A 23,692-nucleotide genomic window follows, 5' to 3' on the forward strand; every position below is an offset into this window, starting at 1 on the left:
TCAGTTAGCAGCAGTAGCGAAGGAATCGCTCGATCGGGTTCAGTTAACAGCCATCGATCGATCGCTCGAGTTCAGTAACGCGTAGCCTGTAGTGCAATCGCTGGGGTTCAGTTAGAGACCAACACCTCGCTCGGGTTCAGTTAGAGCCAACGCCTCGCACACACGCGCGTACGTGTACGAGAGAAACGCGCATCGCTCGGCCCCTGACCTCCCACCGTAACCGGGAACTCCCTGAAATTTTCCTCGCCCTCGCTTCTACCACGGTTTTTTCCGTCATGGACGGCCTAAAGAATGTCATGCAGCTGCATCTCCGGCCCGCCTAGGACGAAAATCCCATTTTTTGTCATGATTTTTTGTCATAGAAGTAGGAGCCCAGCACATCTATGATGGTACCGGGTTTTGTCACAATTATCGTCATAGAAGTGTCATCTGTATGACAAAAAAAATTTGTTCGGCCCAAAATGTCACGGATGTGTCTTTTTTTGTAGTGAAAGTTGTTATGTCTTGTCCCGCGTAACCACGAGGGGTCAATATTTGAAGTGGGCGGAGCCGAAGTGTGGCGCATCACCGATATCGGATACCTGGCCGGCACACCGAGGAGGGCATCTGAAGAATGGCCTTCTGAATGGTTCTACATTGAGGACGTCGCACTTCCTGACCCAGTTCGAAAGGGTCTTCCTGAATTTGCAAGCGTTCCACTGAAGAAACGCCACAGTTGGCGTCCCCGGAGTCTTGAAGAGGATGACAGTGCGGAAGTTGGTCAGCTCATGGGCAAGATAAAGATGCTCGCCTAGTCTGGATTAACAATATTTTGAGGTAATGGCGGCCTCCATAGCGCGAGGGGTTCAGCCGCTTCAATATAGAGGGCTCCCAATGTGGCACTACAACGGGGAGGATGATGCCTCCCGCTGTGGTCGAAAAGGCCCGGACACCTCCGCCGCTCTAGCCAAGATACTGGTCGAGCTGTTCAAAGGGGAGGAAAAGGAATTTCTCCGAATCAATCGCAGAGATGGGTATTCTATGTATAATCCCCCAGTTGGGTAAGCCCCAATCCTTCTGCTTTACTCATTCCACTTCCAGGATCACCTTTGATAAATTTCTAATCCGCTTATAACAGCATTGGCGAAAAATCACCGAGGGGTTTTACAACCCCGCCCCACAGCCAGAGAACCACAACCGGGAGTTGGATCCTGGGTTCGAAGAGGACCCGGACATATTCGTGGTACTTGCGGAAGGGGTGTTTTACCAGGTGAGCTACGATGGCACGAAAATGGCCATTATCGCCGATTATCCTGGTCTTCTTCCTGCTTCCCACGTAAGTCATCAAGAAAAATCGTCCTCGGTAGAGTTTCCTCGCACTGCCTCACCCACCGCACTACCTTGTGCTCCAAAGGGGAGGCGTTCGGTACGTCATGCTACTCCTGGGGCGACTCCAAAGAGAGCGGCTCCAGTGCCGAGCAAGGCCTCTAAAAGGAAGGTCGGAGAAGACATGACCGGTCCCTCATCGAAGAGGTACGGATTTGGCGGTATACTTTAGTAGTCACATCCAACTATAACTTGTACGTTTGTCTTGTACCAGGAAAAAGGTTCGCCGGACTATGTCTGGGGGTCCGGCTACCCGTACTCCCAACAACCGGGATTTAGACCCCACCGGAGAAATGGGAGCCGATATGGGAACAACGCCGGACTGTCCTTCGGAGGAGGGTTTGGAAGATATGTCCGTTACCAACTCGGAAGTAGAGAGCGCCATGAATCATCGGCGCTGAAGGGCTGTTTTACGAGACCCTGAGTTCTCGGAAGAGGCATTCTGTGCCTTCAGCTCGGCTGACGCGTACATCCAAGCTGCTCGAAACGGGGTTAGTAGAGCCACAAAGCAGCATTTAACAGATGTGCAAGTAAGTTTACTGTGCCCAAAATATGATAACCATGTGCCAGTAGCCCCCGAGACTTAAAGTAGTTTGTACAACTAATTTGAGGATTGTTGTATAGCCAGGCTCTTACGGAGAAGAACGTCATGTTAGCCCAAGAGCTAAAAAGGTGTCAGACACAGCTAACTGCTGTTACCGCCGAACTGGAGAAATCCAAGAAGGCGTCACCTGGTAATATTCCCCTCCATCGAGAAAATATAATTGTATGCCATTAATGCTAACAGTGTTGCCTGTACCATGATATGATTGTCAGAGGAACTCAAGGAGGCACTGGAAGTCGCGCAAGCGAATGAACAAGAAGCCAAAAGGCTACATGCCGCGGGCGAACGTGTGCTGAAGCAGGTCATTGTTGAGAAAACCCAACTCCAGGATTGCAAGACCCAGCTGGGCGAAGAGCTGAAGGATGTGCGGACCCCGCTAGCCGATTCCGTGAAGGAGAACAAGGAGCTGCGGGGCGGCATATTCAGTATGTGTCTGAACTAGTTTTAAAGTAGTTCGGAGATAGATGGAACTGATATAGTTATGATTGCAGGTATATTGATGGGCCGTCCTGAAGAGGAGGTGTCCGGATCATCAAGTGATCTGCTGGAAGGGCTGTCGCAAGTGCACGAATAGGCTTGGCTGGCGATGCGGAGTGTTGCCAAGGCGCTATGGCCATCCGCCTCCCCTCCAGGAAGTATGGAGGAGCTTGTAGAGCTTTTCAAAGGAGCGCGGCGGCGTATCCGACTATGGAAGATATCGGCCTGCCGAGAGGGTGCGCGAGAGGCCTCGGCCATGGTGAAGACGCGATATACCAAGCTGGATTCTAATCACATGGCCCGTGTCGGACCGCTAGGGTCGAATGGGGAAGAAATTCCCGTGAGTTTAGTATATGACCAAGTAGAGGTGGCCGCCAAATATTCCCAATAGGATTGTAAGTTTGACCGCCTTTTGGACGGTGTAGAGGAGGAAGTGTTTGAGTCGAAGTGACTATGTACTTTCCTTGATATATGTAATTCTAGCTGAATTGTATAGCATTTGTCATGGCAGACCTTTTCACTTCAACCTCCGAACCCGAAGGTGCGGAGTGTTTCCGAATACCCGCACGGCCGAATAGACCGGGGTATGCGCGGAAACTAGGCGTAGGGGTCATAGTTGCTTGAACAGACAAGTTGTATTCGGCTAGCTATGTTATATTACATTGAGATAGTAAGAAACATCTTCCAGAGAGAATAGTTTCGTTAAGGGTTCCTTTCCCTGGGTGTGCATGCATTAGTGTACATGTCCAAATTGTGATGTGAAAATCACAATGTGTATAGCTTCTGGGGGTTCACAATGGGGTGTGTGCCAAGAACATCTTTAATTCACCGACCGAATATTCCCTTAAGAACGCTAGCTTTCGGCTTCACCCAGTCTGAGGTACACATCCGGATGACCCGGCAGTAACAATCGCAGAGGTGCTCCCTTTATGCCCTAGCCGAACTAACGGGAACGTAGGGCATAAGCACAGGAGTCAGGCAACCCAGCTTGGCCAAAACTTAAGTCATATCGATGCATATAGTGGCGAATAAAAGGTACATATGGAAGAACTCACATGTGAAGAGCTTGATGCTCAAGGAATGACAATATAAGGCTTCTATCCCAGAAGCCCCCAGGTATAATGGACATACATATTTAAAGATGTATACGTCACAAGTGAGCGGTTGAGCCGCGCGAAAGCTTTAAGGCTAAAAAGAAAAAGAAAGCAAAAAAGAGAGAAAAATAGGGTATATAGTAGGGAGAAGGGGACGAACAAAGATTTCGGCGCTAGGCATAGAATCTTCGGAGTCTGGCCGCGTTCCATGGGTTCGGCTCTAAGCGATTGTCTGAGGCATCACGCAGGCGGTATGCTCCTCCGGTGAGAACTTCGTCGATGATGAAGGGACCCTCCCACTTGGGCTTGAGTTTGTCATTTTTCTTCTCCGGCAAGCGTAGAACTAGTTCGCCAACATTATAGGTCTTGGCCCGTACTTCTCTGCTTTGATATCTTCGGGCCTGCTGTTGATAAAATGCGGAATGAGCTTTTGCAACGTCGCGCTCTTCCTCCAGGGCATCTAAGCTGTCCTGCCGATCAAGCTCGGCTTCTCTCTCTTCATACATGCGCACTCGAGGTGAGCCATGAATATTGTCGCAGGGTAACACAACCTCTGCGACGTACACCATGAAAAAGGGTGTGTATCCGGTAGTGCGATTGGGCATGGTCCGCAGCCCCCAAAGTACGGAGTCGAGCTCCTCGACCCAGTGCTTGTCTGATTCTTTCAAAGACCGCACTAGTCTGGGTTTAATGCCGCTCATAATGAGACCATTGGCCCGTTCGACTTGACCATTTGTTTGTGCGTGATAGACGGAGGCATAATCTAGTTTAATGCCCAGATTAGCACGCCAGGTTTTTACCTCGTCGGCTATGAAATTGGAGCCGTTATCGGTGATGATGCTGTGTGGAACACCATAACGGTGCACAACACCGGATATGAAATCTATCACTGGTCCGGCCTCGGCCGTTTTGACCGGTTTGGCTTCTATCCACTTAGTGAATTTATATACCATGACCAGCAGGTATTTTTTCTTATGGTTCCTCCTTTAAGGGGTCCAACCATATACAGTCCCCAAACCGCGAAAGGCCAAGTAATGGGGATAGTTTGTAAGGCAGTTGGGGGCATGTGGCTTTGGTTGGCGAAGAGTTGGCATCCGACGCAGCGTTGGACAAGGTCCTGCGCGTCTGCTCGGGCTGTCGCTGCAGCCGTTTTATTCGCTGTTTGCTACTTTCTAAAATGGAAGATAAGGCCAATAAAACCCAGTGCGGAAGGCCTTGCTAACAAGGGCCCGAGCAGCAGCGTGGTGTCCGCCGAGACCAGCGTGAATTTCCGCTAAAAGCTGCCGCCCCTCTTCCTCGGAGATACATCTTTGAAGTACTCCGGTAGTACTTTTCTTGTAGTGCTCTCCGTCGTGAACCTTGTAGGCCTTCGAACGCCGGACAATACGGCGAGCCTCATTCTGGTCTTCGGGGAGCTCTTTCCTATTAATGTATGCCAAGAAGGGTTCGGTCCATGGGGCAATGACTGCCATAATGAGATGGGATGACGGTGTTATTTCGGTGGCTGAGCCCCCGATACTATCGGTGTGTTCGGGATTTGGGGTTGTATTCGGATCTGGACTGTCGTTGCCGCCCTCCCCTTGCCACACCACGGATGGCTTGAAAAGCCTTTCCAGGAAAATGTTGGGTGGGATAGGGTCGCGCTTGGCGCCAATGCGAGCAAGGACATCCGCTGCTTGATTACTTTCCCGGGCGACGTGATGAAATTCAAGCCCCTCGAACCGAGCTGATATTTTTAAGACGACATTACGATAAGCCGCCATCTTTGGATATTTGGCATCAAAGTCTCCGTTTATTTGAGATATTGCGAGGTTTGAATCCCCGCGCACCTCTACGCGTTGTATGCCCATGGATACGGCCATCCGAAGACCATGCAATAGGGCCTCGTATTCGGCTGCGTTGTTGGAGTCTGTGTATAGTATTTGGAGTACATACTGGACGACATCTCCAGTGGGGGATATTAACACGACTCCCGCTCCTAGCCCCGCCAGCATTTTGGAGCCGCCAAAATACATAACCCAATTGGAATATGCGCCATACTCTTTAGGGAGTTCGGCCTCTGTTCATTCAGCGACGAAGTCAGCTAGTACTTGGGATTTGATGGCTCGACGTGGCTTGTATGTTATGTCAAATGGAAGTAGCTCTATGTCCCATTTGGCGACCCGTCCCGTGGCATCGCGGTTGTTTATTATGTCATTGAGCGGGACTTCAGAAGCCACTATGATTGAACACTCCTGGAAGTAGTGTCGTAGCTTTTGGGATGCCATGAAGACCGCGTATGCTATCTTTTGATAATGGGGGTCCGGGATTTGCATGGTGTGAGGACGGTAGTTACGTAGTATACTGGTTTTTGAAGTCGGAATTTATGTCCGTCATGTTCTCGTTCGACGACGAGCACGGCGCTCACCACCTGATGTGTTGCCGATATGTATAGCAACATGGGTTCGCCAGCGTTTGGTGCGGCCAGGATTGGGTTGCTTGCTAGGAGGGCCTTTATTTCCTCCAGTCCGGCAGTCGCCGCGTCTGTCCATTCGAAGTTATCGGTGCGCCGTAAGAGGCGATAGAGTGGCAGTGCCTTTTCTCCTAATCTGGAGATAAAGCGGCTTAACGCTGCCACGCAACCAGCTAGTTTTTGGACTTGTTTCAGGTCTGTTGGCGTAGCCAACTGTGACAGGGCTTGGATTTTAGCTGGGTTTGCTTCTATCCCTCTATTGGAGACGATGAAGCCCAGCAGTTTTCCAGCGGGGACTCCGAAGACACACTTTCCGGGTTGAGTTTAATGTCATACGCACGGAGGTTGTCGAATGTAAGACGTAAGTCGTCTATTAGTGTTTTGACGTGCCTAGTTTTGATGACGACGTCATCGACGTAGGCTTCTACTGTCTTGCCGATCTGCTTCTCCAGGCATGTTTGAATCATGCGTTGGTATGTGGCGCCGGCATTCTTGAGCCCGAAGGGCATGGTGTTGAAGCAGAATGGCCCATATGGGGTAATAAATGCTATTGCAGCTTGATCGGACTCCTTCATTTTGATTTGATGGTATCCGGAATATGCATCAAGAAAACACAATGAATCATGTCCTCTGGTGGCGTCAATGATTTGATCAATGCGGGGGAGGGGGAAGGGATCCTTAGGGCAAGCCTTGTTGAGGTCTTTGAAATCAACACACAGGCGCCAGGATTTGTCCTTCTTTGGTACCATCACCAGGTTTGCTAGCCAGTCCGGATGTTTGATTTCTATAATGAATCCGGCTTCGATAAGCTTGGCCAGCTCCTCCCCCATGGCTTGTCGCTTGGGTTCCAAAAAGCGCCGCAGTGTTTGCATGTCTGGTTTAAATCCCTTTAATATGTTGAGGCTATGTTCGGCCAGCTTGCGTGGGATCCCCGGCATATTTGAAGGGTGCCAGGTAAATATGTCCTAGTTCTCGCGCAGGAATTCTCGTAGTGCGGCGTCAGGTGTTGGGTTCAGTTGCGCTCCGATAGATGTTGTCTTCTTGGGGTCCGTTGGGTGGACCTGGAATTTGACTATTTCTTCTGCTGGTTTGAAGGAGGTGGATTTGGGGCGTTTGTCGAGGATCACATCGTCCCTGTCCACCATGGAGCGCAACGTGGTTAATTCTTCGGCCGCGAGGGCTTCGGATAGCGCCGCAAGGGCTAGGGATGCGGTTTTGTTTTCAGCGTGGAGTGCTATGTCCGGATCACTGACGAGAGTGATTATACCGTTTGGTCCGGGAATTTTGAGCTTCATATACCTGTAATGAGGTATAGCTTGGAAGCGTGTAAAAGCATCCCGCCCCAACAGGGCGTGGTATCCGCTGCTGAAAGGGGCCACTTGGAAAGTGATTTCTTCGGACCGATAATTCTCCGGCGTGTCGAATACCACGTCAAGTGTGATTTTTCCCGCGCATCGCGCCTCTCGACTGGAAATGATTCCTCGGAAGGTTGTGCTACTTTGCTTGATGCGGCTCCTGTCTATCTCCATTTTGTGGAGTGTGTCCTCATATATGAGGTTTAGTCCGCTGCCGCCATCCATGAGGACCTTGGTAAGTCGAAACCCGTCCATGATGGGACTGAGGACTAAAGCGGATGGCACCCGGACTGTCCTGTACCTGGTTTGTCGCCGGCATTAAATGTTATAGCCGTGTCATTCCAAGGGTTTATTGCAGCGATTTGGCAGATTTCGGCGAGGTCACGAAGTGCCCTTTTGCGCTGGTTGTTTGAAGCGAATGTCTCGAAGACCGTCAATACTCTTGTGTCATCGTTTTCTGGAGGGTGCTGTTCTGGGGTGTCCTTGATGAGGATGTCCTCGCCGCTCTTGGCTACCTGCCGGAGTATCCAACGTGCTCTAAGGCTGTGGGTTGCCACAGTATTTGGTGTCGTGTGTATTTTGCATGGGCCATTGAGCCATCCCTCCGGAACGGTGCCGTGCTGCGTAATGGGTTTATGTTTCTTGACTGTTGGACTGGGCGTGCCACGGGGGTGCGCCCTCTTCGCCTGTAGGAGGAGTTGTGTTGGGACCAACGGTTCCCAGCAAGCTGCCTGAGTTTTCCAGGCGCTTTCCATCGCGCTGTACTTTTGTATGATAGTTGCTAAGTCAGCGAACTTTAGTATGCAGCGGTGATTTATGGCGTTAAGGATTCCTTTGTCTGCGCAGTTGTTGCAGAATGCTGATACCACGTCCTCGTCGCGGCAATCTTTTACCTTATCTTTGACAAGGAGGAATCTGGCCTAGAAGTGGTGGATCGTTTCCTGAGACTGCTGTTTGATGCTCATGAGGGTGTGTATATCCGGGTGGGTGGGTGGAATTAAATCCGAACCCTGACCTGACCGATTATCCGGAGTCTGAAGGCCTTCCGGACTCAACAGTCCGGGCTCCGGAGTATCTTCTGATTGTTTAGGACTGCCGTCCGATTCTAAGTTCGGAGGGCTGGTCGCATCCTTTAGCTGGTGGGTATCCGGTTCTTCCTGATCGGCGATCCAGACATAGTCCGTCTTCGATATAGAAGAAGACTCGCCGTCCTGCTCCTCGACTACCGCTATCTGGTGGGTGACCGGTGGAGTTTTAATTTCTCCTTGATCGGTTTTAAGCCCGATCCGATCGTAATCTGTGGCGATTCCCAAAGCGGCGATGCGATCTAGGAGCTCGTTCAAGGACGAGAACTCTGCCGGATCCATCTGCCTGGAGTGTTCGGAGTTGATGCGAAGGGGGTTTTCAATGGCCTGAGAGGTCATCGTCGGCTCAACGGTCGAACGGGCAATCATGTAAAGCCGCCCAGCCGGAGGGTTTGGCCTGGGGCCAGGACTCCCCCGGAGGTGATGTTGTCTTTAAGGACAAGGCGAGCCATCGAACCTTTCGTCGACATCACAGTGGAACTCTCAATGAAAGCACCAATGTCGGTGTCAAAACCGGCGGATCTCGGGTAGGGGGTCCCGAACTGTGCGTCCAAGGTCGATGGTTGCAGAAGACGGGGGACACGATGTTAACCCAGGTTCGGGCCCTCTCTATGGAGGGAATACCCTACTTCCTGCTTGATTGATCTTGATGAATATGAGTATTACAAGACTTGATCTACCACGAGATCGTAATGGCTAAAACCTAGAAGCCTAGCCTATATGACTATGGTAATGAGTATTCGGTCATATAGACCTAACCCTCCGGTTTATATAGACACCGAAGGGATCTAGGTGTCGGTGTACAAAAAGAGGGGCACACTTTTGTACCCCTTTACCTGTGCACGGGCAGTCGGAGCCGCGCCCACGGTCACACCAAGCAGAACAGGGGAGGTGAGCCAAGGTAAGACCGAAGCCCAAGATAATCAAAGCAACACCAAGGCCGAGACCACAAGGAGCAGACGGACGAAGTAGGCTCCCCCGGCAAGATCCTTGCCGGGGTAGCCTCAGCAGCCCCGGTAAGACCCTTGGCAAGGCAGCTCGCCCCACACCAACAGAGCGAGCCACCCTTGAGCCCACGGTCCCCAACCCATCATCCACGTGGGGCCAGGGCTCGGGAAGGCACCTCTGTGGTGGCATGCAGATCTTTGTGAAGACATATTCAAGATGAGATGAGGATTAGAAGGCGATGATCCTCGGCAAGATCCTTGCCAAGGAAGGCCACCAGACCCCCGGCAAGGCCCTTGCCGGGGACGACAGCGCGCCACGGCAAGACCCTTGCCGGGCCACACGGCAAGACCCTTGACGGGCCACCCGGCAAGGCCCTCACCAAGGACGCCAGCAGGGCCACCGCCAGGCCCACGCCAACCAAGCTTCCACCGCCGTTCACATGCAGCTGCCAGCCCAACCAGCTGGGCGGGCACCTGCGTGGCAACATGCAGCTCCCAAGCCAACTCATCGAGCGCCTGTGTGGCGGCATGCAGATCTTCATGAAGACCCTACCACCGCGCCACCTCAGCTACCTGCCTGCCTACATGGCGCCGCACGCATCGCTGGCCGGGGCGTGTGTCGAAGCGAGGAGGAGCGGCGACGGATGGGACGGGCCTCGCCCCCGTCCCCGATAAAGCTAGGGGACACCTAAGCTACGCATTAAATGCGTCTTGTTCTGTAATACGAGCGATAAGGTCAGGGCACTGTACACCTTTCCACCTCCTGTGTGCCACTGTGGCAGCCCCTTCCGACTATAAAAGGAGGCCCATGGCATACTGGAGAAGGATTCGGCTCTTTCGAACCACGCACTGACCACAGCTAGTTCGAGAGCTCAAGAACTCTCTGAAATACACCCACCAAAGCAGGACTAGGGTTTTACGCATCCTCGCGGCCCGAACCTGGGTAAACGATCCTTGTGTTGTCTACTAGCCCTGCTCTTCTCGCAACCCCGCGCCCCGGCAACCGTAGTAGGGATTCTTGTGATCCCATAGGTGTCGTTCCACACCGACATCTTTGGTGCGCCAGGTAGGGGGCGCAATTGTGAGAATCTGGTCTAGTAGTTAGCCTGGCAGTTCTTCGTCGCCATGGCTCCTAAGAAGAAGAAGACCACGGCGGTCGGCTCGTTGGGAGCCGAACGGCCCGTGCCGGTGCGGGTGGGCGATGGACCGGTCACAGACAGGACCCGGGCCGCGGTACGCGAGCACCAGCATCGCCCTGGTAGTCAGAGCCTAGCGAGCGGCGTCGTTCGCGCACCAGACGACCGGCTACACGTCGCCGGATCCAAAGACGGAGCTGGGGCCCCCACAGGCGGCGCGGGGCCCTCCAGGGGTGTCGTTGTGCCACCTCCGGGTGGCACAGCGACCTCCAGGACGCCCAGACCGGCGACTACTGCGCGCTCTTCCCATGGTGTGTGCGTCGAGCAGCATCACCGCGTTGGTGACCCTGCGCACCGCCGTGGGAAGAGCCATGTGCGTCGTCCGCAGGATGAAGGGGTTCAATACGCCCGCCGGAGCGCTGGCGAAAATGGCATGCAGCCGCTGGGTCGTAACAGAGCTCCTTCTAACGTAGTTAGAAGTCGAAGCGCGCCGCGATCCACGCAGCTGTCGCTGCCGCCCACCGGCAGAAGCTTTGGCGCTCGCGCAGCTGCTCCTCGACTTCCCTCCTACTGCGGAGAAGCTTGACGAGTGGAGGGCCACCATCCGGAGCCTCGTCGTCGTCGCCATCAGAGACGATCCGCGACCGGCGGGACCCTCGGGTCGGCGTTCCACCGAGCGACCACATGCCGGCGCTGGGAGGACCGGGGGAGTTGCGGCCACGGTGCACTCTCCTCTGCCTCGCCAGCCGCCGCCGGCGTCGGCCCGTCGTGACGACGCTTGTGATAACATCTCCATAGCGTCGTCCGACCCGCGGACCCTCCGCGACCAGCGCCAGGTCCTTCGGGAACGAGCTCACGAAGACGCTCGAACCACCGTCGAGCGCCGGCGCGAAACGCGCTGCCAGTCGGACAAGCGGGCAGGACCCGCTATGGACCACCCGGCACCGGGGGGCTCCGGCGGCCTACCTTACGAGGTGGGCTGCCCGGCCTTTACTCGTGAGCTACGGCAGTTCCAGTGGCCGTCCCACCGCACGTTCAATCCCGACGTCGGCGAGAAGTACACTGGCAAGACCCATCCGTCCGAGTTCCTCAGCATTTACACCATCGCGATGCAGGCTGCTGGGCCTCGCGACTACAAGGTGCTTGCCAACTATTCCTCGCTGGCGCTCAAGCCCAATGTGATGTCTTGGTTGATGCACTTGCCGGTGGATTCCATTTCTTCTTGGTCGGATCTGTGCCATGAGTTCGTTAGCGCCTTCACAGGAGGCCACCAAGCTCATGGCCAGGCCAGTGATCTGCATATCATTCCCCAGAAGGAAGGGGAGACCCTGCACAAGTACATCCAGAGATTCAGCCGGGTGCAGTACAACATCCCCGACGTTCATCCCGCCGCTGTGATTAGCGCGTTCCACCAGAACGTGCGCAATCGCAAGATGCGCGAGGAGCTGGCGATGACCAAGGTTAAGGATGTGGCCGAGCTCTACGTTCTGGCCGATAGATGCGCCCGGGCTGAAGAGGGAAGGAAGTACCCCGGCGAAAACGCCGGCGCGGAAACCGACTCTACCAATGAGGACGCCGCTACCCCGACGAAGAAGGGCCGGCGTCGCAACAGGAAACGCAAGGGCAAGGCCGTGCTTGCCGTTGAGGGATCTGACGACACCGGTGCCGGCAAGAAGGTCAAGGCAGGCGCTCCCGACAAGGAGATTGCCGGGTGCGCCGCCTGCTGGGCCTTGGCGGCTACCGACAAGCCAGGGAGCTCCGGCAAGCAATACTGCAAGATCCACCGCACCAAGGGCCACGACCTCCAGAACTGCCGACAAGTCGAGCTGCTTGCTGAGAAGCAAAAGGCTGAGTATGAGAGACGGGACAAGGAGAAGGACCAGGACGGTGCTGAGGGATCCGGCAAGAAGCGTGGCGGCCAAGGAGGCCGTCCCGGCAAGGACAACCAGCAAGAGAGGCCCGCCCGGGGCCGCGACAAGAAACAAGAAGATGATGATCAGGACGAGGACGACAAGTCTGGTGAGCAAGGGTTCCAGAAGGCTAAGGAGGCCATGTGCGTCGATAGCGGCGCCTCGCTGCATACCTCTCATCACCAGCTCAAGCAGTGGGCGCGTGAGATTACAGCAGCAGAGCCGTCGTTTGACGCTCAGAAGCCGCTGAAGTGGTCCAGCACGCCCCTCATCTTTGGCGCTGAGGACCATCCTAACCGCACTACCGCGGTCGGGTGTTTGCCATTGTTGGACTCACCAATGATACGCAACCTCAGGGTGAACAAAATGTTGGTTGACGGCGGGGCCAGCCTGAACCTGATCTCGCTTGTCGTGATCAAAAGATTGCAAATCCCTGATGGAGACCTCGAGGAAACGGGCACGTTTCAAGGGGTCAATCCGGGGAGGAGCCAGCCGAAGGGGAAGGTCACACTGCCCGTGACGTTTGGAGGGGAGTTGAACTACAGGACGAAGAGGATCATCTTCGACATGGCCGAGATCCCCTTGCCCTACAACGGGATCCTCGGCCGCCCGGCACTAGCCAAGTTCATGGAGGCGTCGCACTACGCCTACAACATGCTAAAGATGCCCGGGCCGTTGACCATCATCTCCGTCCCCTCCGACAAGAAGGACGCGTTGATCTGCGCCGACCAACTCTACCGGGAAGCAGTTGCAGCAGCTGCCGTCAAGGCACCTGCTCCTGCCGCTGAAGGCCCGGGAGGGAAGAAGAATCCCGGCAAGACCTCTCGCACCCACTCCGGCAAGCGCACCTCCTCGGAGTGTTGTGCTACCGTCGAGGACGTGCCAGAGAGCTCTACCGACAAGAGCAAGAGATCCAGAGCCGAGCCACCGCAGACCAAGAAGGTACCCGTCAGGGAGGATGGCACGGGAGGGGCCTTCACCATAGGCTCCACCCTCAACAGCAAATAGGAAGGCGCACTCGTCACCTTCCAGCGGGCGAATGTCGACGTGTTTGCGTGGCAAGCATCCGACATCCCCGGTGTTCCCAGGGAGGTGATTGAGCACCACCTAGCTGTCTGCCCCCACGCGCTCCCTGTCAAGCAGAAGGTCAGAAAGCAGGCTCTGGAGAGGCTGGAGTTCATCACAGAGGAGATCAGGAAGTTGGACGCGGCAGGTTTGGTGAGAGGAGTGCTCCACCCGACGTGGTTGGCCAATCCGGTAGTGGTGCGCAAGGCGAATGGGAAGTGGAGGCTGTGTATTGATTACACAGGTATCAATAAGGCTTGTCCTAAGGACCCCTTCCCATTCCCGCGCATCGACCAGATTGTTGACTCCACAGCCGGGTGTAATCTGTTATCATTCCTCGACGCCTACTCAGGCTACCACCAGATCTTCATGACAAGAGAAGATGAAGAGAAGACAGCATTCATCACCCCATGTGGTATGTATTGCTTTTTACGGATGCCTTTCGGGTTGAAGAGTGCTGGCTCAACGTTCGCAAGAGCAGTCCAAATTGGTTTTGAACCTCAGCTCCATAGAAACATGGAGGCATACATGGATGACATAGTGGTCAAAACCAAAGACGGGCCAACTCTTGTGCAAGATCTGGAAGAGACATTTGCCAACCTGCGCAAGATCAACCTCAAGCTGAACCCTGAGAAGTGTGTCTTCGGCGTTCCATCCGGCAAGCTTCTCGGGTTCTTTGTGTCGCAGTGCAGGATCGAGGCAAACCCAGACAAGATCAAGGCTATTGAGCAGATTGAGGCGCCCAAGCGGATCAAGGATGTGCGTCGGCTCACCGGCTGCGTTGCCGCCATGAGCTGATTCATCTCCAAGTCCGCCGAGCGCGCCCTTCCTTTCTTCAAAATCTTGAAGAAGGCAGGCCCAATGGAATGGACCCCAGAAGCCAAGGCAGCATTGCAGGATCTGAAGAAATACCTTTCCTCCACGCCAGTACTGGTTGCGCCTAAACCACAAGAGCCGTTGCTGCTGTATCTGGCGGCGACGAATCAAGTGGTCAGCGCCGCGCTGATGGCACAGAGGGAGGTCAACGAGGAGGCAGTGACAGCGGCAGAACCAGCGGATGGCAAGCCCAAAATTCCCCCGAGGGCCTGGTGCCGGCAAGGCGAGGTCCCCGGCAGAGTCTGATGCCGCCGAGGCAGTGCCTGCGCAGTCAAGTGAGGTGGTGCAGAAGAAGATGATGATGCAGCACCTAGTTTACTTTGTCAGCTCCCTCTTGCAGGGAGCTAGATCGAGGTACTCCGGTGTGCAGAAATTGCTCTTCGGCCTCCTTATGGTCTTGAGGAAGCTGCGTCATTACTTCCAAGCCCAGGAGATCACTGTCGTCACCCGCCTCCCATTGCAACGGATACTGCACAACCCAGATGCGACTGGAAGGATTGTGGAATGGGCCTTGGAGTTTTCAAGCTTTGGTTTAAAGTTTGAAAGTACCTCGACAATTCAGAGCAGAGTCTTGGCGGAGTTCATTGCAGAATGGACCTCGACACCTGATGAAGAAATCCAGGAGACCACTCTCCCCGGCAAGGAAGCAGACCGCGACTGGATCATGTACTTTGATGGGGCTTTCTCACTGCAAGGCGCCGGTGCCGGTGTGCTGCTCGTCGCACCCACCGGAGAGCACCTCAACTACGTAATCCAGATGCACTTCCCCAGGGAGATGTCCACCAACAACACTGCTGAGTACGAGGGATTGCTTGCCGGTCTCAGTATCGTGGCAGACCTCGGGGTTAAGAAGCTCATCGTCAGGGGTGACTCGCAGCTCGTTGTAAGACAGGTCAGCAAGGATTATCAGAGCCCATTGATGGAAGCTTACGTAGATGAGGTGAGGAAGCTGGAGGAACGCTTTGACGGTATCCAAGCGGAGCACATCCCCCGAGCGGAGAACGACACCGCCGATTACCTGTCAAAGCGTGCCGCATTCAAGCTACCTGTGGAACCGGGTACCTTTTTGCTCCGGCTAACTCAACCATCCGTCGAACCATCAGTGGGGCAGAACAAGCGGAAGAAGTCAGGTCCCGGCAAGTACTTTCCTACCGAGCCCCCTGGGGCTGCCGGCAAGGGTGCTGCCGCGGACGCTGAGCCTGCCCAAGAGCAACTGGCTCCGGCAGGGCGTCAAACCCTGGCCGTAGAGACAGCCGCTCCCATGGCGGAAGAAATGCCTTTGGCCCTTGCCGTCGAGCCCCAGGCTCCGGCATGGGCACAGCATAACGTCCAATTCCTCCAAACAGGGGAGCTTCCTGAGGAGCAGGAAGAAGCGGAAAAAGTAGCCCGTCGGTCCGCCCTGTACCAGTTCGTCGATGACGTCCTGTACAGGAGAAGGCCAAACAGTGTGAAATTCAAGTGCATCCCCCAGAAGGAAGGACTGGAGCTGTTGGCGGAGATACATGGAGGCATATGTGGCTCCCACATAGGGTCGAGGGCCCTTTCCGGCAAGGTTTCTTCTGGCCCACCGCTCTCCAGGATGCGACGGCACTAGTAACCAAGTGTGAAGCGTGTTAGTTCCATTCAAAGAAGCTTCATTAACCAGCCCAAGCCCTTCAAACAATCCCTCTCCCCTGGCCATTCTCGGTCTGGGGGCTCGAAATACTGGGCCCTTTCCCCCGTGCTGTCGAGGGCTTTTAGTACTTGAACGTTGCAATCGACAAGTTCACAAAGTGGCCGGAGGTGGAAGCAATGAGAAAGGTGACTGCTTAGTCAGCTGTCAAGTTTTTCAAAGGACTGGTCTGCCGTTTTGGTGTGCCAAATAGAGTCATCATCGACAACGACACGTAGTTCACGAGCCACGCCTTCATGCAATACATTCAAGACCTCGGCAGCAAGGTCTGTTTTGCTTCTGTGGCACACCCACGGAGCAACGGCCAAGCGGAGAGGGTGAATGCTGAAGTGTTGCGAGGCCTAAGGACAAAGACTTTTGACAAGCTGCGCAAGAGCGGAAGGCGCTGGATTGATGAATTGCCGGCGGTTCTTTGGTCGATTAGGACGACGCCAAATCGAGCCACCAGCCAGACACCTTTTGCCCTGGTCTACGGGGAAGAAGCAGTTCTCCCCACGGAACTCATATACGGGTCACCTCGAGTGCTCGCTTATGATGAGCTTGAGCAAGAGCAGTTGCGCCAAGATGACGCGATGCTCCTTGAGGAAGATCGTCTTCGGGCGGCTGTGAGAGCAGCGCGCTACCAGCAAGCCTTGCGCCGCTACCATAGCCGCAAGGTTCATGCCCGAAGCTTTGAGGAAGGCGACCTTGTTCTTCGGCGCGTTCAGTCGGCCAAGAATGTCAACAAGTTGACGCCGAAGTGGGAAGGCCCTTATCGAGTAACATGAGTCACCAGGCCCGGCACAGTCTGCCTGGAGACCGAAGATGCCGTCCCAGTGAGCAACTCCTGGAACATCGAGCATCTTCACAAGTTTTACCCATAAGGCGCGGCTTGCTGGGCCTCCCGGCAAGCCACCTTTTGTACAAGCTTTGCCGGCAAGTCATAGCCACCTTTCCCACCGACATCTTTAACGACACCTATGGGATCACAAGAATCCCTACTACGGTTGGCGGGGCGCGGGGTCATGAGAAGACCAGGTCTAACAGGAAGCACACAGATCGTTTACCCAGGTTCGGGCCGCGAGGATGCGTAATACCCTAGTCCTGCTTTGGTGGATGTATTTGAGTGTCCTTGAGCTAGCTACGGGGTGCAACTTGCCCAAAAGAGCCGAATCCCTCTCCAGTATGCTATGGGCCTCCTTTTATAGTCGAAAGGGGCTGCCACAGTGGCACACAGGAGGTGGAAAGGTCTACAGTGTTGCGAGATTATCGCCCGCATTACAGGACAAGACACATTTAATGCATCGCTTAGGTGTCCCTTAGCTTTATCGGGGACGGGAACGGGGCTCGTCCCGTCCGTTGCCGCCTCGCCTTGCTTCGACACGCGCCCAGGCCAGCGATGCATGTGGCGCCATGTAGGCAGGCAGGAAGCTGAGGTGGCGCGGTGGTAGGGTCTTCATGAAGATCTGCATGCCACCATGCAGGTGCTTGCTGAGTTGGTGTAGAGGCCGCCCGTCGCCACACAGGTGCCTGCCCAGCTGGTCGGGCTGGCAGCTGCATGCAAACGGCAGCGGAGTCTTGGTCGACGCGGGCCTGGCTGTGGCCCCGCTGATGTCCTCAGCAAGGGCCTTGCCGGGGGCTCGGCAAGGGTCTTGCCGTGGCGTTGCAGTCGTCCCCGGCAAGGCCCTTGCCGGGGGTCTTGTGGATCTCCTCGGCTAGGATCCCGCCGAGGGTCGCCGTCTTCTGGTCCTCATCTGATCTTGTGTGTTTATGATCTTGACAAAGATCTGCATGCCACCATGGAGGTGCCTCCCGAGCCTTGGTTCCAACGTAGTCGTTGGCGGCATTTGGAACTCTTGGGCTCAAGGGTGGCTCACTCCGCTGGTGTTGGGCAAGCTGCCCTGGCAAGGGTCTTGCCAGGGGAATCTGCTTTGCCCCTCTGCTCTTTGGGTTCTTGGCCTTGGCGTTGTCTTGTTTGTCTTGCGCTTTGGCTTCTCTCCGGCTTCCCTCTTCTGCCCTGCTAGGTGTGACCGTGGCGCGTGGCTCTGACTGCCCATGCACAAGTAAAGGGGTCAAAAGGAGAGCCCCTACTTTTGTACACCGACAGGAGCCCCCGGGCCTGGGCCACACATAAGCGTGGCGCGTTGTTGGGCCAGGCCCAGAACGGTGCGCGGGCAGGTGGGGCGGATTTTACCTGAGTAACTGTTTCATCCGCTGCGCTTCCCCATGACCCGCGTTGAACGCGCGACATGGAGAGTCGTTTGTGACGTGGGGTCATGCGTGGGGCGGTTCCCGCATGCATGCGTCACATCACAGTTAATGGGAAAAGAGGCGGCCCGCGCCTTCCCCGTAAAAAGGAATAACCGCGGGCGCCCGTCGAGGGAGAGGTGTTCGACGAGAAGGTGCTTGCCGCCGCCGGGCTCGAGGTTGTTGACGAACCGAGCACTGGTGGCGACGGCTCTCGGGAGGAGCGGCTTCTCCAGGCCGTGGGCGCCAATTTCTGGAAGCTCCAGGCGCTGCACCGCGCCCGCCTGGACAAGCCAAGTCTAGGATGGCAACGGTGGACAAGGCGGAGGCGGACCTCAAGGTGCACGTCGCCGAGACGCTGACTTGGTTCCATCAGGCCTGCGAGGAGCTGAAGGTCGCACAGGGCGAGCTGGCCAAGCGCGACGTGGAGCTCACCATGAAGTGGGCCGACATCGAGAAGGCCCAGGAGACGGCGGAGAACTTGGCCGCCGCAACCGAGGCCGTTCGAACCCAGCACCAGGCCGCGCTGAACTCCCAGGAGGAGGACCTTGCCGCGCGTGAGGAGAAGCTTGCCGCAACGCTCCGCGACAAGGATGAGGAGGTGGAGAAGCTCGTCGTGCAGCAGACCCAAGAACTGGAGCAGAGGCACAAGGAGGCGCTCGATCCCAGGCTCTGGTTCACGCCGGCAGGGTGAAGAAGCTGGAGGTGGAGCGGGAGGGGCTGAAAGATCAGACCCTGAAGCTAGCCGAGGAGAAGAACACGCTCAACGGTGCCCTGATGGAGGCGCGGGGCGTAGTCCTTGGCAAGGCTGAGCAGCTCCCCAAGGCCAACGAATCCATCAAGGACCTGAAGCTGAAGCTGGAGGGCCTTGAGGGGATGCTCTTGGAGGCCAAGGCCCGGGAGGGGACCCTGGCCAAGGAGCTGGAGACCGAGAAGCAGCTACGGAAGAACGAGGCCGCCAACCACAAGGATTTTGTGGAGGGCGAGAATCGCTGGATCAGCCGTCTTGTGGACGTCGCTGGCAGGATCACCACGCAGCTGGCTACCATGGGGATGCCAAATGTGAGGTACGCCCCAGAGCGCAGCGGGACTACCAACGCCAAGCTGACCCTGTTCTTCGAGGGTGTTCTCGGGGCCCTGGAGCAGTTTCTCTCTAACAGGGCGGCTTCACTGGCCGATGAGGCCCGGTTGCTTTGCCGGGGTGCCATGACCAAGGTCCTCACCAAGGTGGCGTACTAGTACCCCGACCTCGACTTCAACGCCGCGCTGGAGAGCTTGTCGGAGGATGCTGACCTCGCGCCGCTCAAGGAGCGTATCAAGCCCGTCATCAGCGGTATCAACGGAATTCAGAGGGTGGAGGACCAGCGCCGGGATTAGGCGCCCCGTTTCTTATCGTCACTGCAGGTTCATGACCAAGACAATTTCTATCTTTAGTTAGAACCGTGGCGGCAATTGATGTAATATAACTCTGCAGTTCTTTTGAGACAATGCATGTTACTTTCCTGTCCGATCTTCCCTTTGTATGTTCGCCCTACGCTAATCAGGTAGGCTTGCCGGCGCGTAAACCCAGGGCGGCACCTTGAGGACGGATCCCCAATGGCCTGCCGGGTGTGCTTACTGCCGAGCGAACCACCTTACCACTCTCAACGCAGCCGCTCGAACTGTCGAGCTTGACTCGAGTCAGAATCGAGAGCATTGCCAATTGCGGAAGGCTACCCTGCCACTCTCGACGCGGCCGCTTGAGCTGTTGAGCGGACTCGAAACAGCACAAGGGCATTTCCAATCGCGGAAGGGCCCCTTTGCTTGCAGGCTTTCATACATAGGGTAGGACCTTCGAGGACAATAACCTCATACACAAAAAGGATATTGCTTAAAGTTTCGCATGACTTAGCTTTTCTGTCGTCGCACGGGCGTCCACCATATGCGCAGATGGTGCCTTCAAGCTCGATCATCTTCTTCCTTGGAACGACGGCCGCCATGAAGTCGCTGCTTCGATCAGACCAGATTTTCGCAACTGCGTCCCCCTACCTGGCGTGCCAAAGATGCTGGTGGGAAACGACACCTATGGGATCACAAGAATCCCTACTACGGTTGGCGGGGTGTGGGGTCGTGAGAAGAGCATGTAATACCCTAGTCCTGCTTTGGTGGATGTATTTGAGTGTTCTTGAGCTAGCTACGGGGTGCAACTTTCCCAAAAGAGCCGAATCCCTCTCCAGTATGCCATGGGCCTCCTTTTATAGTCGAAAGGGGCTGCCACAGTGGCACACAGGAGGTGGAAAGGTCTACAGTGCTGCGAGCTTATCGCCCGCATTACAGGACAAGACGCATGTAATGCATCGCTTAGGTGTCCCTTAGCTTTATCGGGGACGGGAACGGGGCCCGTCCCGTCCGTCGTTGCCTCGCCTTGCTTCGACACGCGCCCAGGCCAGCGATGCATGTGGCGCCATGTAGGCAGGCAGGAAGCTGAGGTGGCGCGGTGGTAGGGTCTTCATGAAGATCTGCATGCCACCACGCAGGTGCTTGCTGAGTTGGTGTAGAGGCCGCCCGTCGCCACGCAGGTGCCTGCCTAGCTGGTCGGGCTGGCAGCTGCATGCGAACGGTGGCGGAGTCTTGGTCGACGCGGGCCTGGCTGTGGCCCCGCTGATGTCCTCGGCAAGGGCCTTGCCGGGGGCCCGGCAAGGGTCTTGCCGTGGCGCTGCAGTCGTCCCCGGCAAGGCGCTTGCTGGGGGTCTTGTGGATCTCCTTGGCTAGGATCCCACCGAGGGTCGCCGTCTTCTGGTCCTCATCTGATCTTGTGTGTTTAGGATCTTGACAAAGATCTGCATGCCACCATGGAGGTGCCTCCCGAGCCTTGGTTCCAACGTAGTCGTTGGCGGCGTTTGGAACACTTGGGCTCAAGGATGGCTCACTCCGCTGGTGTTGGGCGAGCTGCCCCAGCAAGGCTCTTGCCGGGGCTGCTGAGGCTGCCCCGGCAAGGGTCTTGCCGGGGGAACCTGCTTCGCCCCTCTGCTCTTTGGGTTCTTGGCCTTGGCGTTGTCTTGTTTGTCTTGCGCTTCGGCTTCTCTCCGGCTTCCCTCTTCTGCTCTGCTAGGGGTGGCCGTGGCGTGTGGCTCTGACTGCCCGTGCACAAGTAAAGGGGTCAAAAGGAGAGCCCCTACTTTTGTACACCGACACCACGAGGGGCCCACGAGGGTGGGGGCGCGCCCAGGGGGCAGATGCGCCTCCCTGCCTCGTGGCCACCTCGAAGCTTCCCTGACGTCTACTCCAAGTCTCCTGGATTGCTTCCGTTCCAAAAATAACTCCCCCGAAGGTTTATTCCGTTTGGACTCCGTTTGATATTTCTTTTCTTCGAAACACTTAAATATGCAAGAAAACAACAATTTGGGCTGGGCCTCCGGTTAATAGGTTAGTCCCAAAAATAATATAAAAGTGTATAATAAAGCCCATAAACATCCAAAACAGATAATATAATAGCATGGAACAATAAAAAATTATAGATACGTTGGAGACGTATCAAACTACCTAACTAAAGAAGAATAGTGCTCTTTATAAATAAGAGTAGGCGTGGAGAGCTTTTTGCGGGGAAACTTGCAAGTCAAGTTTGGAGGGAGGCAGGCGTCGACCCAACCTTATGAGTATTCAGACTATAACAGTTCCGATGAACAGTCACTCACTTTTGACAGTTATACGATTCCAGAAGATGATCCAGAATTGGGTCAATCACGTTTATTAGAAGTTGACAATAGAGTGGTTGTACCAGCCAAAACTCATCTACGTATGATTGTAACACCCGCTGATGTACCTCATAGTTGGGTTGTACCTTCCTCAGGTGTCAAATTTGATGTTGTACCTGGTCGTTCAAATCTTACCTCCATCTTGGTACAACGAGAAGGAGTTTACTATGGTTAGTGCAGTGAGATTCGTGGAACTAATCATGGCTTTACGCCTATCGTCGTAGAAGCAGTGACTTTGAAAGATTATGCGGATTGGGTATCCAATCAATTAATCCTCCAAACCAACTAAACCGGGGAAGCTGAAGCGGAAATGCAATTCTCGGGTGAGGGAAGGGGGAAGCTCCAGGAAGGCTTTGCTCGCTCGCTCAAAAAGCTCTAACGCTCGTTTACGAGTGGAGTGCATAAGCCCTTATTGAAGTAGGGTGAGGCCTTACTACACGAGCTCGTAAGTCAAGCACGGAACGAGCCTTGTCTACGAAGCTTCGCTTCATCATCTTGCTTGCTTCTGGCGAACCTTAAAGCACTATAACATAGGTGTGCATGATGGTATGGTAGGAAGACTCCTTTTAAGGCCGGCCACTACATAGGAGCGATAGGAAGCCAAGCCGTCAAAAGGAAAGGCGAGCAGCCTTTATTGCAATAGCAAACGGCCTACTTATAGCCCTATTTATACCATTTCTCAGGGACTTCAACGGGCCTTACAAGCTCAATAAATTGCAATTCTTCACCTTTTCCTCAAACAGTGGGAATGCATTTTCTTACTTGATTGACATTGAGAGATATGTGTACCACACCGAACAAGCAATATGTCACATGCTTGATGTACCAGCCAAGCCAGCTCTTTTTTTCTCAGTTCCCTTATCCTTAGCGCAAAAGTAAAAAGTTAATGAAAGAGAGTTTGTATTTGCAAATGAAAATGAATATGGATCTAAATAAATTAGATAATCAATAAATAATAATTGGAATAATAGAAAAAAATCCTTCGCCCCTAATCTCTTCATCATCGTCGGTTCCGTCACTTGTGGTATTCGTTTAGAATCTTGTTGACCCTACTCGCTTACTCCTATTTTCCTTATTTCTTTTTCTACATAATTAATTAGAACTTTCTTGAAAGAATGGGGTTCTCTCTGGGGGGGCGCACCCTCTCTTCCTTTTTGAGAAAGATGGGCTTGTTTTTTTTTAGTAAGTTCTATTGCTTTGACACATTTAGTATATAACATAATATATATAAGAAAAGTACTAAAGGCGAAGGGCATTCTGTTGTACAGCTACTTTGGTATAGTTACAAAGGTAACCGGTAGGTGACTGTTGAATCGACAGTAGTTACGAAAGGGGGAAATAGCTCAGTTGGTTAGAGTGCTGGTCTATCACGCCAGAAGTCGCGGGTTCGAACCCCGTTTTCCCCGCCCGATCTTTCTTTCTTCCCGAGGTCATACCTCTGCCACTTTACCCTGAGTTTCACTAAGGCATATAACCCCATTCGGGTAAGAGGATCAAGAAGTGGGGAACATCTATTTATATGCGTGTTAGCATCAACAGCATCTTTTTGAAAGTAAATTACATCGATCCTCGGTGCTAGGTACTCAGGTAAGTAAATCCTGAGGATAGAACTAGAGCAAGTAAGCTCATCGCACTATAGAGTCAGTCAGGAACTAGTCTGCCAAGCTTAAGAAGAAGTGAAAAGTAAGCAAGTT

At 54.5% G+C, this 23,692-nt stretch overlaps 1 protein-coding gene and 1 non-coding gene across 2 annotated transcripts in view; both read left to right on the forward strand.

The window, feature by feature from the left end:
* Positions 1-22,337, forward strand: part of LOC123074751 (cytochrome c oxidase subunit 2-like) — an 80,335-nt gene extending 57,998 nt beyond the window's left edge. The window contains exon 2 of the mRNA XM_044497510.1: positions 21,893-22,337. Within this exon, the coding sequence (XP_044353445.1) occupies positions 21,893-22,173 (281 nt within the window). The 3' untranslated portion in view covers positions 22,174-22,337. The remainder of the gene's footprint in view (positions 1-21,892) is intronic.
* Positions 22,338-23,330: 993 nt separating this feature from the next.
* On the forward strand, positions 23,331-23,404 carry TRNAD-AUC (transfer RNA aspartic acid (anticodon AUC)). The gene has a single exon. It is a non-coding gene; the product is annotated as a tRNA-Asp (tRNA).
* Positions 23,405-23,692: the final 288 nt, after the last annotated feature.

The sequence above is a fragment of the Triticum aestivum genome, chromosome 3D, assembly GCF_018294505.1.
Source record: "Triticum aestivum cultivar Chinese Spring chromosome 3D, IWGSC CS RefSeq v2.1, whole genome shotgun sequence".
NCBI lineage: Eukaryota > Viridiplantae > Streptophyta > Magnoliopsida > Poales > Poaceae > Triticum > Triticum aestivum.